The sequence below is a fragment of the Osmerus mordax genome, chromosome 4, assembly GCF_038355195.1.
Source record: "Osmerus mordax isolate fOsmMor3 chromosome 4, fOsmMor3.pri, whole genome shotgun sequence".
NCBI lineage: Eukaryota > Metazoa > Chordata > Actinopteri > Osmeriformes > Osmeridae > Osmerus > Osmerus mordax.
Genome location: NC_090053.1, coordinates 6574113 through 6590226, shown reverse-complemented (window position 1 = coordinate 6590226; position 16114 = coordinate 6574113). Strand labels below are relative to the sequence as shown.

Genomic DNA, 16114 nt, shown 5'->3' with positions numbered 1-16114 from the left:
TTGTAACTGACTAACTGACACACACAATGTTTGCAAATGATGGGTGTTGAAACTAAATCCTTATTTGATGACAAATTTAAGTTTGAACGCAAACAAAGGTACAAAAAGCACACAAAACTGACACAGAATTAAAGATTAACACTGCAGTTAAATACTATACACGTTTCTGATAATAGATAAGAATTACATAAAAAGCACAGTTTTTTTAAACAAAAAAAGCCCAATAAAAATTATTGACTACCAAAGGTAATATCGTCACAATAAATCAGGATGACTCAAATTAAACGTACATTATCGGTCATTATGAATTATAATAATACATATAGGTTAAGTAATATACGGCACAATAAGAAAACATAGGTTATTATTATTTTGAGGTTTTGTTTTTTGGCCATATGGAATCAACGTAACGTTTTGGCAGTCTCCTAAACCGTTCTGATAATGATCGGAGTCGGAAATAATCCCTTTTTGACCTTACTCGTGTCCATCTGTTGTTGATTCCGGCCATCAGGACGGACAGTGATTGAGGTCAAGGGTGGGAGATGTGTTGCCTAGTTTAGAGTTCATCAACTCGGCCTATAAAATACATGCTAAATAGGTGTTAAAATCGCTGTCTCCAAACCTTCAATTCGAACAGAATTTAAACATTTTTTTTCCTTTTCTCCAATAGGCTATATATATTTTTCAATCTGGCAGAATATCTTTTTCTCTAAATAAACTTTTTGCTGTAGGCCTTTATAAAATAATACATTTGTGTTATAAAGCCCATACTGATTTAGACTATGGAATTATACCCAGTTGGTAAGACTGCGAATTAATTTATGGAGCACACAAACGTAAGGCCTAATTGAATAAAGTAGGATAATTATTTATTTTTCATGGGCGGGGTTTCCTCTGCAAAGCGTGTGCCTGATAAACTTTCCCACAGAAGAAACGGCGGGGCGGGATTCAAAGCACGTCCAGAAGTCAGGGCCTCACGTCGCTGCCATTCACCAGCTAATTAAAACTTAATGGCAGCTGGCGCTGGGGTCACCGATAGTCTCTTTCCCGCATGTTTCTCACACATAACCGTGTGAATCTGTCAAATCCCCAGACAACCACTGACACAACTAACGTTTCGTCTGGTCCACCCGTTTCCACTGTTCTCCGCTGTTTTGGGGGGTTATGAGCCGGATGGGATAGCCCTACAACTGCGCTAGTGCTTGACGCATGTGTCTAATGTAGCCTAATATCTGCTTGAAAATTACACAATGTGATTTTTAGAGAGCTCTATCTAATTATTTCGTTGATAAAATAAGAGGATTTTATGTAGGTTTATCATCTAGATTATTAGAAAATAACTAGAGAATTATTCCAGACACAATTATTTAGCAAAAAAAAATCACTTTATTTAGGAAACATATTACATTTTAAAATACAATTTACAAGCAAATCTAAATGCAACAAATTCACTTAATTTCATGGCACAACAATTCAGTATCATAAAATCTCCTACTGTTTTCTTTAATAATCAGTCTCAGATCAGCGAAGCATGTGCATAGCCAAGTAAAAGACATTCAGATGTATAATCAGATGTTTTAGTCAGATGGTAGCCAGACATAGTTCCAAACTGATAGGTTTTCTGAAGAAGGAGGCAAGGTTTTGTAGAGCATGTATCCTGAACTTCCTCGAGTTTAGATGTCTACAGTAGTTTGTTCTGTAGCTCATCATACTGTATGAAAGAGATAGTCGTTAAACATCTTTGTTGGTCTGATGGTGTAGGGCAGTGGTTCTGTTCAAAATCATCCCATGGCAGGACGGTTGACCACGAAGTAAACATCATGAGCCTCAGAAATCACACCACAGTCAGACCTGGGAGTAAGGAAGGAGAAGAAAGATCAGATTCAGTAATCATAAAATATAAAACCTCCCCAACCTCCACCATGTGTCAGCATGAATCAAACATTTCTCCAACACATCTCCATGGTAGCCATAGTGACAGGCACCTCACAGACTGCAACAGCTAATAAACACAACTCATCTTTATCTGAGACTTGTTTGAGACGCTAACAGGAATACAAACAGCCTTTCATTCCCTTCTGCAAACAGGCCCCCGCGCCCTGCATGCTGTCCCCCTGCTTCATTTACAGCCTGTATGCATGAAGGGATCGCTAGGCTTTAATCTCCACAGGGAACTAGCGCAAACTCTTTCTCTGTCAATTTTCACCCACTCCCCAATTCAGACAGCCCCTTTCTCCCACCAGTCCCACAATGCAGGATTTGTCCTCCATCTCTTTGTCTAGCGCTGATATCTTTTTTGACTGCTCCCTCTCTGCAGACAGCATGCAGCGTATGCAAATACAGACTCCTTTATTCCATAAGACCCCTTCCCTGAAAGAGTGTGACCTCAGATGAGACCACACTCACACACGACTCGCACAAAGGTTTCGAAACACGAACAAACATGCAGGACTCGTGAAAACACACACTTTGAGGACACGCAACGTGACACGCTTAGCTGTAGTAGCTGACACATGCTATGAGCATTTTCCACAAATCCTGAGACAAGGTTTCATCCCATAAGTCTGGCATTCTCTTCTTGTTCTACTTCAACAATTGTGTTGTAAATCAGCAATCATCTCCCCTCAGCTTCCCACAACAGCATGCTGTTACCCAGGGAAGTAGAAACATAATACCTCTTTAGCACCGAGACATGAATGGTTTTGGATGGCATGAGAGGTGGGCAAAGCTGCCAGTAGCAGGGACAGTGGGACAGGGCAGAGGGACAGGGAGTGCAGGCTAAGATCTTTGGAGGCGTTGTAGACTTGGGTTGAGGAGCAGTCTAGACAGAGCCATAAGGGCTGGGGAAGGAGGGCTACAATGAGGGATGTGAACACAGATCTGTATGGGGTTCTGGGAGGTGGGTAGAGGACTGGGTATGTGTGTGTGGTTCTGGGAGACGGGTAGAAGGCTCGGTGTGTGTGTGGTTCTAGGACTTTGCCAGACCAGATTGGTGTTATAGGGGGTGGACTGATTGACTGGAGTTATGGTAAAGAGTCTGAAATAAAGCACACCCTCGGAGTTGACATTCCCTAGCTCTGGGCCTGTGCCATCTGTGTGGCTGCGTTTGTGTGTGTGAGAGAGTGTGTGTGAGACAGACTGTGTGTGTGTGTGTGTGTGAGAGAGTGTGTGTGAGACAGACTGTGTGTGTGTGTGTGAGAGAGTGTGTGTGAGACAGACTGTGTGTGTGTGTGGAGGGGCAGGGGGGTTGATGTCTCTTGGACAACTCTGACAGTTCGGCCTTTTCACTGGTACATTGCTGAGTTGGCTGGCCTCCTTCCCCTAGCAACCCCCTCAGAGGTCAGAGGGGAGAGGCAGCCCCCCCCCCCCCCCCTTCAGACTCAAGACCAGGGTGGCCAGACAGACCCACCACTCCATCCAGACTGGCCACAGATCTGGCGGCTGCAGCCTTGAGCTGGAACTTGTTCTACGATGTGCAAAAGAGTCTAGATGAAAAAACACGGAGGAATGTACGTGTGTGTGTTTGGAGGGGGGTCTAAAAGGTTTGATTTGTACATCATTTGAAAGATAAGTTAGTAATAGTGTGTGCTTCTCCTTGCCAATCCCTGATACTTTCCCTTCAATACACTCATACTGTAAGAGCAAAGCTTAAACAGCGCTCGGTCCCCCTCGACACTACTTTGCTGGTTTTACCATTGCCTACAGTATCTTGGCAGGAAGCATAGGGGCTGAACCAATCATTACTTTCCAGGCCTGGTAGAGCCACCATATACATCGAGCAGAAGATTAGGATAACGCAAAGAAAAATATGGGTCACACTCAAGGCCCCCCCACCCCCAAAACCTCATCTTCTCCCGTGTGATTATATATGACTGCAGTATTAACAGCTCAGTCTCTTAATTCTCTTCTACTCTCATCGGCACTCAGAGGACCCCTGGTCTGGGGGGCTCATGCAGACAGACGTAATCTGAAAAGCCCAGGATGTAGAAACTTCTCCCTGTCTTCCTCTAAGATACTTAGGGACAGGCTTTGTGCTAGATTAGTCTCGGCGAAAGTTGTAATAAGGAGGCCTGATGAGGATGTCCTGACCTACATTGGCCCTCCTCCAAAGCTACGGCGGGCCGGTGAGCGGGGCTCTATATCACTGAGGAGATGTTAAAACATTAATAGTGTCCACACAGCCAGACAGGACTCCACGGAGGTAACCAGGGAGCTCTTTCGAGTCTGCTGGGCTTCTCCAACATACGTGTAATAGCTACCTTTCACCAAGTTTCATCTGAGTTCACTTACACTTAAACATAACAAAACAGTGAAAGTCAATGCTATACAACACACATCATTTCAAAATGAAAAATCCCCATCAACTGAATTTTATTTTCCTGAGAAACAAAGAATGCACACACAGCAACAGTATGTATGTGTTATCCCCTTAAACCCACTAATAGCCACATAATAGCCAACAGTCTACTAGTGGATTTTAGAGATTGCCCCCAGTTGTAGGCTAAGGTGTCCATATCCCATTAGGATCCAAAGCCTCCAGACTTGGTGTCTTAAATATGGCCCCTGACCTCTCGTTGAGGTCAGACTCTTTACTGAAAGATCAGCTCTTTGTTGAAGATCTGATTAATACCCGCCCCTGAACTTATTGTTTCAAACATCAACATATAACTGACAGATTATTTTAAGAAATCTGTTTCTTTAAAAATCTGTTTCTTCTCAGCTCAAATTCATGTTATTTTGAATGCTACGCTATGCTCCTGCAGCGGAAGCAGGCACGGATGTATTTGTATGTATGTGTATGTATTTTGAAAGACAAACCCACAGGGTACCAGCTGGGACCACAGGAGAAACTCCTAGTTGGACAAAACACACTAACGACTGCTTCACAAACATGCCTCCTTCTCTGACTTTCTGTTGGATACTGTGTCTCTTGTCAGCAGCATCTGTCACATGCAGCTCCAGACAGACCCCCCCCCCCCCATCTTACCCCCCTTCCCCGTACACACACACTCACCAAACACTTGCACGCTATCCCAGTACAGCCACCCTCAATCCTACAATAGTCAATTATGCACCTGCGCATACTCCTCACTCATTTACATATATTCCCAGACACTCCTGTCATTTCAGTGGGTCTGAATTCTGTGCGGGCGTGCGTGTTGATGTGTGTGTGTGTGACTCAGAGAGTCGCCAGCAGCCATGGCTCCCTCTGTGAAGGCAAGGTAAGGCTGTGAGCTCAAACATGGCCGCCTGACTGCTTACTACAGTCACGTGTCTCTCCTCCCTCTGAGCATCTCTGTTTCTGCCTCCCTCCCGCTCTCGGCTTTTCTCTCAGCTCCTCCAATAGGTCTTCTACCCTTTAACCATGTATCACCTCCTTTATTTTGGTTATAGGGTTGTCACTTGTATAAAGAAGCTCGATAAAGACATACTTTATTTCCACTGTATGCTACTTTAAACATCTACATGTGATTTATGTTGTATTTTTTATTAATTAGGTATATTTTTTGTATGCTGTTGCTACATAGATCAATAATGTGCTACTCTCCTCTGCTCTACAGCAGGAAAGGAGCTGGATACTTTAACAACCTCGTTGTGATACCTCAGCTGTACAGAGCAGTCACAATCACACAGATCAGCAGCTGTTTCTAACATTCTCTTAGGATCAACTGTTCTTGCCTTACACTTGACATTGATGTTAAAAGTTTGATCAAAAATCCATCATTTAAGAAAGAGTAACTAGGACTTAAATGCTTCATGAAACCACTGACAACACATACTGCAAGTGCAGAATGGGGCAGCTCGGTGCCTCCCCCATACAATGTCATAATTTAAACGTTAAACGAATCCAAGAAAACCTCCTTCACATCCAGTACTCAGCTGGGGGGGAGGAGGTAAAGGATTTGAGCATGATCACACATGCACAGCATACATACGTGCATATGCAATGTGACTAAACCTCCCTTATTTAGCAGAGAAAGGCCAGCAGCACACGCATCCTTCTCAGACATGGCCGAATAGACTAATGAACATGGTCAGGTGGCACTCCAGTGTCTGAATGAGAGCCCCTCCCCTTCCCAACACACATATCAAACGCACACACAGGCTCGCAGGACCCTCCTGATGTTCTCGACAGTCTAACGTCTCAGGCATCTGCTCATGTCTAGTCTGGAGGCCCGTTCCCACCCTGCCCCCAAGTCGCACCCTGCCCCCCAGTCCCCCCTGCCCCCAGCCAAGCCCAGGACTGCAGCAGTACCAGCCCTGACAATGGTGGGAAAGCAGGACTTTTGGAGGGTGGGGGTTGGAGGCTGAACTGCCATTGAGGGGGAGAGAGAGAGTGGGGCTGAATGATAATGTGCAACGCAGGGTTCTGTTCATTAACACGCCCGGGCTGCAGCTGCACATGTTGGCCCTGAACACAGACACGTGTTTCCCTCTCTCTCTTTTAGATCTCCCTCTCTCTCTCTGTGTCTCTTTCTCTCTCTTCCTGGTTCAGGTTGCTGCTGGATCCGCCGAGGGCACAGGGCGGCATTTAAACCTCGCACTCAAGTCTCCTGCTCTCTGTGTATGTGTGTGTGTGTGTGTTTGCACACATGGGTCTGTCTCTGTGTGGCTCTGTCTGTGTGTGTTTGTATTTGACAGTGTGAGAGTATGTGTGTGTGTGTCTTTGTGAGGTTTTGCACTTATATTCAGAAGTGTAACAGAGGCACAGTCATAGAAATCCATGAAGACCATACATTTAAGGTGATGGTGTTGGAAAACAAACAATAACGAATTTATCTATATACATTCTATGACATATGAATATTAATATGGTCTACAATCTACACATCTTCATACAGTAATACAATAGTCTTCAACAAAAATTAATCATATATAGAAAAAAAACTAGCTGTGATTAAATCACAGACCGCCCCCCCCCCACAAACACACACACACAAACACACACACTACCAAACTGAAAACATTTTGCATTATGTTTGTTTTGATCAAATATCAATATACAAATTTATAAATGTACCAAATCAGAAAACATTTTACTATTTTATTATTTTCAATGCCACCCTATCAGCCTGCACTAAAAGCAACATTAACCAAAAATCTTCTAAATACAACACAGGCAAATCCAGACTAAATCGCATAGCTATCTACAGAATAACTTTCCGTAGCAGACCTATTAACGAAGATCACCATTTGTGTGAACAATTCCATGACATAAGGATTACAGGATCCCCTTAAGTAACGCAGTGCTCTCTATGTCAGCAGAGGAAAATGCAAATGTCACTGACTTTATCGCTGCTATAGGAGGCAGTTAGGAGGAAATTCAAGGAGGAGAAGAGCCATGACCACAGAAAAAGGCAGGATTTCCTCCAATCGTGCCAGCTCATTAAATTTGTTTGCCACACAGCCCCCTCTACGCCCCAACCCTTCACTGGTAATTAGCAGTCCCTGATAGGCTGGAGAAGAAGGGGGGAGGAACTGTGTGTGACTGAGAAGGAAATGAGAACCCCCCCCCCCCCATTCTCCTACCCTCCTCACCCCTTCATATACACTCCAACCCCTCCCCCTCCACCACCCTCATCGCTGGTACCCAACAGAGAACCATGATGCAACTCACCTCGTGTGCCAATCCAGCCATTTTAGGTGCCGCGGCAACAACTCCCAAGATGGCTTCTCTGAAAGCGCCCGTACTCCAGGGATCCGGCAGGGTCTTTGTCCGCCTCTTGGCATGGGCATGGTGCCTCTGTTCTCCCGTTGGTGGTGCAGATGGCATTAGAGGATTGTAGGTGAGGGGTGAAGGGTTGGAGGGCGGGAGGAGGGTGGAGGGCTGGAGGAGGGTAGAGGGCGGGAGGAGGGCTGGAGGAGGGTGGCAGCTTGAGATCGCTTTTTTTCTTCCTCATTTTCTTTTTGTAATGATTCTGACCTCGTTGTAGTTCTCCTTGATCATGCCGTGTTGTGTATTGGTAGCCTGGGAGCAGAGCAGGTGGATGAGATAAAAAGCATTAAGATTAAACACTGAAGACGGCTCTTTTGTAAATCTCATTAATTATACAATTAAATGTTTCTTTTAATGTGATTAATGTGAATATACTGTATGTTGTCTTTGTTTTCCATCAGTTAAGACTGGCTACTGACCACTCACTACAAAGCTTATATTAATTTGGACAGATGCACACACACACACACACACACAATCTTGGATTCAATTTTGAATTCCTAAAATAATGTGACAGTTTCTAAACCTTTGCAAGCTACACTCTTTGCCATTTTATTACATTTTATTATCAACATTTTTGACTGTATAGACCCAACGTCTTGTTATTGTGCTACTTCAAATACAATTTCACCTAAATCTGTACTGTAGCATTTACTGTAATAAAAGTGAGACAGAATGTTAACTTTCCCAATTCAGTATGTGTATGTGTGTGTGTGTACACTGCAGTCCTGCAGTGTAGTACTGGATCAGGTGCACAATGTGTGTCCATTGGTAATGTGCTGAACCCCAAACCACAAGCTAAGGAAACCTCAGGTTCTCTCCCCGATATCCACTCCAATATGTTTCTGTCCAGTTGACCGTTAAGGGGACAACATTCCCAACCAACATTACAGCCGTACCCTCCTATCATGAGGCTCACTTTAATTCTGAGGCTTGATTTAGTCCTTCATAGGCAAAGACTGGACAACGGTCTTTTCATATATTCAATATAACCTTCTGAACCACAGCAATTAGCGCTGCCTGGTCTGACACTGAGCTTGGATGTAGCTGCAGGTAGTTAATAGCTTGAATGAAAACTCATCTCACTTTAGTGCTCTATAGGCTTTACAATCTTGCTTGCTTTCTCTGGCCTAAGCTCAGCGCCTGAAGTACCCAGTTGAGAAGTTCAGGCCCTGTCTTAGGATGGCTCTGCTTTCAGTATTGAACAAGGACACAGTGTATCAGTCAAATCACACAGAGGCTCTCAAACTCACTCTAGTTGTAACTTCAGTCTGAAAGTGTTTTTTTCTTCTTCACAAGTGTATACTTAAGTTACACTTACACCACTGGGCTTCAGCTATAGGAGCTATAGGCTAGTTAGTTTTACTTTTAATGAATCACTCTCACTTTCAATTATTAAATTAAAACTTTTCAAGCATGATTTAGTCTCAAGTTTTCCAAAATAAATTGCTGAAGCCAAGTAAACACCTTAATTTAAAAAAAGTAACATAACAAAAGGTAATGTTTTAGCATGAGTTGTGAGACTGATGAGAACATACGTTCTCTCCTTGTGTGGCGTCTGGTTAAGCATTCAGCACCATGTTTTCGAATCATACTGAATGGACAGCTCCCTGCATGGGCATGCAGCCTCGATAATACAACAAGCCTAATCCAATCTATTGAATCAAAACTCATTCCTTTAAAGGAGCATTTTGTTTTGTCAAATAGGCCTATTGGAGTTACAAAATAAATGAATGATAATAGGCTACAAATACCAAAAATAAACAAATTGAAAAATAAACAAAATAAATTAATTTGCTTACCATTGGTGAAAGTTGGCATCCAGTAGGCATCAAACCCAATGTGCTTGCACAGATTTGGAGCTCATTTTTACTTTCGGTTTTCTAGCTTTATGACAGGTATTTAACACTCATACAGCTAGATAACCAAAGACAAAAACCGACCTCCCACGTGCTTATTTTCGGATTTATCATCCAACGAATTCGAAAGACGATGACGTGCTCCATCAGACACCTGGGGTAATAATGGGTGATACCGTTAAATATATAAAAGTTAAAGTATTTTTCTTTCATCACACTATCAGTTACAAACCTTGTTAACAGAAAAGCTTATGATTTTTTACAATGTTGGTTAGGCTATAGTTCCAATGTGTTACAGTAGGCCACAACACTACAGGTCGCAGTAGGCCTAAACCCTTAAACTACACAAGCATATCGTCCATAGACTACGACACAACTCCATAGGCCCACATCTAAACATTTCTAAAACGGATTATTTTACATACTAAAAATATTTTATAAATATGATGATAATTGACCTGTTGTTTGTGGAATAACGGTATAATTGAGAAAGAAAATAAATAGTATAGACAACTTCAGTTAGTTCTTAAATGGTTACAAAAAATACCTACTCTGTAGGCTATTCATTATAGACTTCTGCACACATTGCCGCCTAAGAACAATATATTTGACACAGGCTTTAGTCAAATGCTTTTCTTTGGGGGAAAAGCGAGAAAATACTTTTCCTAATGCCAATACCTAATGAGTTTGAAATATTTTCAAGAACAAAGTTGATTTACTTTAAGGCCTACATAATTTAAATTAATTTCAACAAGTCAAGTTACTGTATAATCTAGTAACATATAGTAACCTGCTCGCCATGTGCCTTCAATTTGTGGGCTTATGTTACTGTATACGTGTTAACTAAAATACGTCAACGTAATTCAACAGGATATCAATTTCAACCTCGTAGTAGTCTAGTAGCATATAGACTAAAGTGTCTGTCTTTTAGGTCAATAAGATAATTTGAGCATTTACAGAGGCTGAACATTGAAGCTGTAGACTAGAACACAGACTGACTGGTCCCATGTCCTTTCAGAAGTTTTCAGGCTATCGCTAAAATCACGGACGTCCTCTGCTCAAAGACTTGACCGTGGACATGGACCAGAGAGAGAAAGAGGGAAAGAGAGAGAGAGAGAGAGTGGCTCCGGAAGACGGTGAATGAGTGCAGCGTATATCCAAGACCCATGATCCTACGCAGCAGGTCAACGGCTTTCCGCGAGCAGTGTAAACCGTGTAGCTTGAATATATTGAATTCGATATAGACTATTGATTTTGAGTCGTATAGCCAATGCAGTTTTACTTAATACCTGGGCCAGATTACTTTGAATGAGAGAAGCCTCGTCAATAACCTATAGGCTATGGGCTATCAGTATCAGGAGTAGGCTACTGTTCAAAGATATGGTAAATTTTTGGATAATGTCTGGACTATTGTCTGTTGGCGACTCAAATAACTAAACCAGCGTGGCATAAATTATTGCCAGTGGATTGTCTCCTCAAATAAGATCTGTCCTAGTCCTATATTGCCTAGGCTACGTTCTATCCAGAGGCGCGCCTTTACGGCAACGCTTTAGTTGGATGACTCAACTAAAAATCGATATTTACAGTAAAGTAAGGAAACATAATTTGTAACTGCAGATACGCGTCTTCGACAATAGACAACACATGGTCATGACAAGAATGAACAGGTCCCACGAAATCCTTTGACAAAATACATTTCAAGATGCTCTCCAAGATGCTTTCTTTCTTACTTGTGTCTTAGATCCAGTAGTCAATTTCTGGTGTCCTGTTTTTGACTTCATTGCATGTAGGCTATTCTGTTACACGGGTCCTATGGATGAAGTATGCACCGTCTTCTTTGCGTTAAGTCCGTCTCTGTTGCTTGTCATTCAGGATCTGCTGGCAGCCTCCGCGCTTCCTCGGGTACCAATTTTCGCCTGCAGTGACGTCATTTCAGTAGCAGGTTGTTGTATGACCAATCACAGTATCCGATTGAACGGAAGATCGGTGTGCGCGTGTGCCAATAAGATGCAAGAGGGCACATAGGTTGAGGGTATTAACAATCGTTCAGCATGTTCAAGTCAATGCCACGTTTGTATAGACTTTAGACTGTATAATTTACATGGTCTAGACTAGGTTCTTTTTCAAATCCAAATCATCTTGACAAAATTTAGGCTAGTAATTTGTAGACGTTTGGGCTTGAAGTCACGGGGATGCAAATCAAAAGAAAAAGTATGATATTGTATAACGTGTAGTTGTCAATTATTTTTTAGTTAATGTTGAAACTAGTTTCTGAAACTCCACATGTTACTTGGCTGGTCTGTAACTAAACTCAAAGCTGGAAACAAATACGATGTTTTAACCTGTGGCATAGACTACTCGATGAAAAGGATAGGCCTCTGCATTAAGTAATTTATCTTACCAGGCCTACAGGTGAGACGGATGCATCCGTCACACCTGTAGGCCTAGGCAGTATGCCTAATTGTAGTTGCTTACTGTGTTCAGATCAGTGTAGAAACGTTGTTTTATCTTGATTTAAATAGAATGAACAAGGACTGCATGCCATATCCAACGACTAATAGATTTCCCTTCAGATGAAGTGTTTGTCTTTGTAACGTTTACTGAATGTTATGTAGGCTTAACATGAAACGCCAAAAAGATTTTAGCTGAATGCCTTTTTCTAACTGCCTGTCACCATGCAAGTCCTATATTAACCCATAGCCTACACACAGAAGCAAATAGAACGTTATAGGCCTACGCTAAAGTTTAAAACACATGGTACTTTAACAGAGGTAACTTTTAATAATAAAAAAGGGTTCTGGAAGGTGGTTCATTGGGCGTGTTTAATAAGTCAGCCTTTATTAATTGCTATTCTATTATTATCGCCATTAGGAAAATTCATTTAAAAACCTTTTTTGAACACAATATAACTTACCGTAATCCACGTTATGGGGAATTAAACTTTCTGAACCATATATTTGAAGTTAAAGATGAATTAACAAGAAATAAAACATTGTTTATTTGCTATGGAGCCAATGGAAAATATTAAAATGTATAGCATATCAAATGAACAGGCCTGGATCGGTTTCTTGTAGGCAAGTTTATAACAGCATTTTATAGCTTACGCTATAAAGTGGGGTTTTGTGCCTAGACTAATTGCATTCTTTGTTCCACCTAATCACTGTTTAACCAGTGGCACACTATGATTGCTACATGTCGCCTATATGAATCTCGCCATATGTAGGCTACCTATTTCATTTAGCCTAATTCAATATAAAGATATTCCCACGCTAAATTTTTCAATGTTTAATGAGAAAGGGTCAAACAGACCAAAGGCAATAATGTATTGTCGTTAAAGGCTAATAGTCTACTAGCCTTTAAGCGTACTACAACAACAATAAGCTACAACAATTTTACAACCACAACTAGCCTGTAAATACTAGGTTAATATTACAACATAGCCTACTAGGCTACTACGGAAAGATCATTTTAACTATAGCAAGGATAATGCTGTTAGCAATGATAACGACACGTTACAATAATGCCACGACAAAAAAATTAGTTATGTATTCATATAACAGGGCAGGAGCATGGCACATTGGCTCACTGCAAAAAACATTTACAATGATCAATGCCAAAAAACAACAAAACAAAATAGTGTGCAGGAAAAGCGCACTTTTTAACAGTGTGTCCTTTTCTAGGCTACATCAAGAAACTAGATTTTTTGTTAGACTGAATAACAACACACTTAACCTCAAGCCTGTAGGTCCATACTTTGCGTTTAGGATGTAAACGCTTTCAACAGTAAATTGGGCATAAAATAGTTGGCCATTTCAGTTAATCTTGAGAGAGAGAGAGAGAGAGAGAGAGAGAGAGAGAGAGAGAGAGAGAGAGAGAGAGAGAGAGAGAGAGAGAGAGAGAGAGAGAGAGAAAATGTGTGAGTAGTCGAATTGTATCCTTATTAAACACTGCCCCCTCCTGGTCAAAATGAGCTTTTACGACGTCAGTGTTGTCTGAAACACAATACATATTATGTTTTGGTAATAAATCAACAATATATTATGGAGCAGCAAGTGAATGCCCCTTTTCCTATGTTAAGTCTGTTTGGACAGTCCTAGTGTCCATACCATCCGTGCACACCAGCTATAGGTCCAATCATACCAACACATAGTAGGCTGCCACGAAATGAGAATACCTGAGGTTGAGAATATGTGTGCCTAAATGACAAGTTTTTAATTTATATTACTTTTTAATTTGACTAACAGTGTTTATATCGTCAAAAGTGAAACAAACATGCTTTTGAGGGAAAACAGGCACACAAAAACATTTCAATAGTAATGTACGATATTTTACATTTAGTCATTTAGCAGATATGAAACACATTGCAATATACTTATACTGTACTTTCTTTATGCACAATTTGTATATTCAATATTTATATATTTTAAATGAATAAAAAATGTATGGTCATAATGCTGTGTTCATTTTACGATCTGAATGTTTTTCCATCTAACTACAAGTCCCAGAAATGTTGTGTCCATTTCCGGGTATTTTTGGCTTCTCGCGACAAACGTTTGTAAAGGAAAACAGCTGACCAAGCGATAGGGCGGTCAGGGGCGGTGCTTGGTTGAGATCTCTTAGCATTTTTTCTGCTTAGCTGGTAAACCAACCTAACCATAGTTATTACCCTGTATTAATCAATCAATTTATCAGTAATCCTAATTCCTGTCAAGGTGCATAGCATACCATGTCAGAAACGGATCCTAAGTCTGTTCAGGACCTCACCAATGTGGTAAGTATTTTAGCTTGCTTGACCCAGCTAGCTAGCTAATGTTACTAGCTTTACCTAGCAGGCTAGTAATTATAATACACCTCGTATTAAGTGAAACCAACAGCTACGGGTCGCTCCGTTGTTTACGTTACTAATTTAATAGCTGTTCCTAACCATTATCATTCTTGCTGAGAAATACGTGGGTTAAGGTTTAATTGCCAGCGAGGGTCACTAATAGTTTATTGATGTTCAGATCACCTGGAAGGAGGGGCTCTCTCTAAGGTTCAATAATTCTAAATACACCCGTAATTTAATTCTGTGTAAATGATTGCACGAAATATTGTCCTTGTTCTGTCAATCCCTTCATAGCGTTTTAAGGATCGCCTTTTCTCTCTCTCGCAGGTCCAGACCCTGCTGCAGCAGATGCAGGACAAGTTTCAAACGATGTCTGACCAGATCATTGGTAGAAATATCCTTTACTGGCAAACAGTATTGCTTATTCAGTGAATAGGTTTCAGACTATGTATGTCAACAGTTTTAGGTCTAGGCCACAGTACAGCCATAACACATTATAGAAATAGTATTGCTGCGAGAAGCATTAACGGGTCCCATTTCCACTAACAAGAATTAGTCCAATAGAGAGTTCGACAGTTTCCCACACGACACACACAAGGTTTTATAATAGTTTAAGATGGTGCTGTTCTAGAACGCTGTAGTAATAAATTGTTTTGGTTTCTTAACCCTGTCCACTTGACGAGATGAGCACCCGCATTGATGACTTGGAAAAGAACATTGCGGACCTCATGACACAGGCTGGTGTGGAAGAGATCGAAGGAGCAGAAAATAAACCCAAGGAAGATCAAGGGACATTATAAAGGTTACCATTATAATCACGTCATTGTCTTACTAAACTGCCAAAGGCCTCTTTCCCCCCTAGCAAGATATGTCTTAAGTCGATAATTCACAGCAGAGCAGATTAGCTTCCAGCAATGGGAAACATCTCCACTTAATGCATGTCAATGTACCAGATATACATTAGTGCGTACAGTGCTTTGTCTGTTTACTTACCCATAGCTATATTGAGTTTAAATAACATGTTTTTTCCCACTTGTAATTTTGGTGATAAGCTAAACAAAGATTCCCTTGAGTGAAATCAAGACATGCTACTGTAGTGTTGTATAGTTATTAAAAAATAAACTAAACCCAGGTCAACCTTCTATTTTGAATAATTGAAATGACTTATTTGTGCATCAATGTTAATTTTTGAATGTATCTTGCAATATAATTGATTAGATCTTACCAAAAAGTATTAACCCTACCGACATGAGGCAGACCTGAGTCCACAATCAAGTGAACTCCTAACAAATGTTATGGAATGATGATAGGAGACCTGTTTGATTACATTGTGCACGTGTACTTGACGCAGAGTGCTAGAACGTACCTGCACAACCAACGTATGTGTTCTCTTTTGCAGGTTGCCAGGTAACACCATGTCAAGGACAGTTTTCAGGAGCAGCCAGTTTCATCTATCATAAATTGATTTGGGTGTTTTTGTGGTGAAATGCTTTTTTCTATGAACTATTGTAATATGAGTAACATTTATGTAGTGTAGATTTATTTGTACAACAAAATCCCTACTGTACACAGAACAATGGCATGAGATGTTTGAAGTTGTTGCAATGAGAAACGGTGCTGCTTGTGCCAAGTGTGGAATGCAATCCAAACTCAATTGATTTGTTATATTGAAGTTATTTAATACAATGTCTGTGTCTCAGTATCTGACCAACG

General features: G+C 41.1%; 1 protein-coding gene across 1 annotated transcript; it reads left to right on the top strand.

The window, feature by feature from the left end:
• The first annotated feature begins 14154 nt into the window (after window positions 1-14154).
• On the top strand, window positions 14155-16087 carry hsbp1b (heat shock factor binding protein 1b). The gene is made up of 4 exons (XM_067234914.1): window positions 14155-14347; window positions 14729-14795; window positions 15077-15203; window positions 15801-16087. Exons 1-3 carry the CDS (start codon window positions 14303-14305, stop codon window positions 15199-15201), a joined length of 237 nt encoding a protein of 78 aa, XP_067091015.1. The 5' UTR covers window positions 14155-14302; the 3' UTR covers window positions 15202-15203; window positions 15801-16087.
• Window positions 16088-16114: the final 27 nt, after the last annotated feature.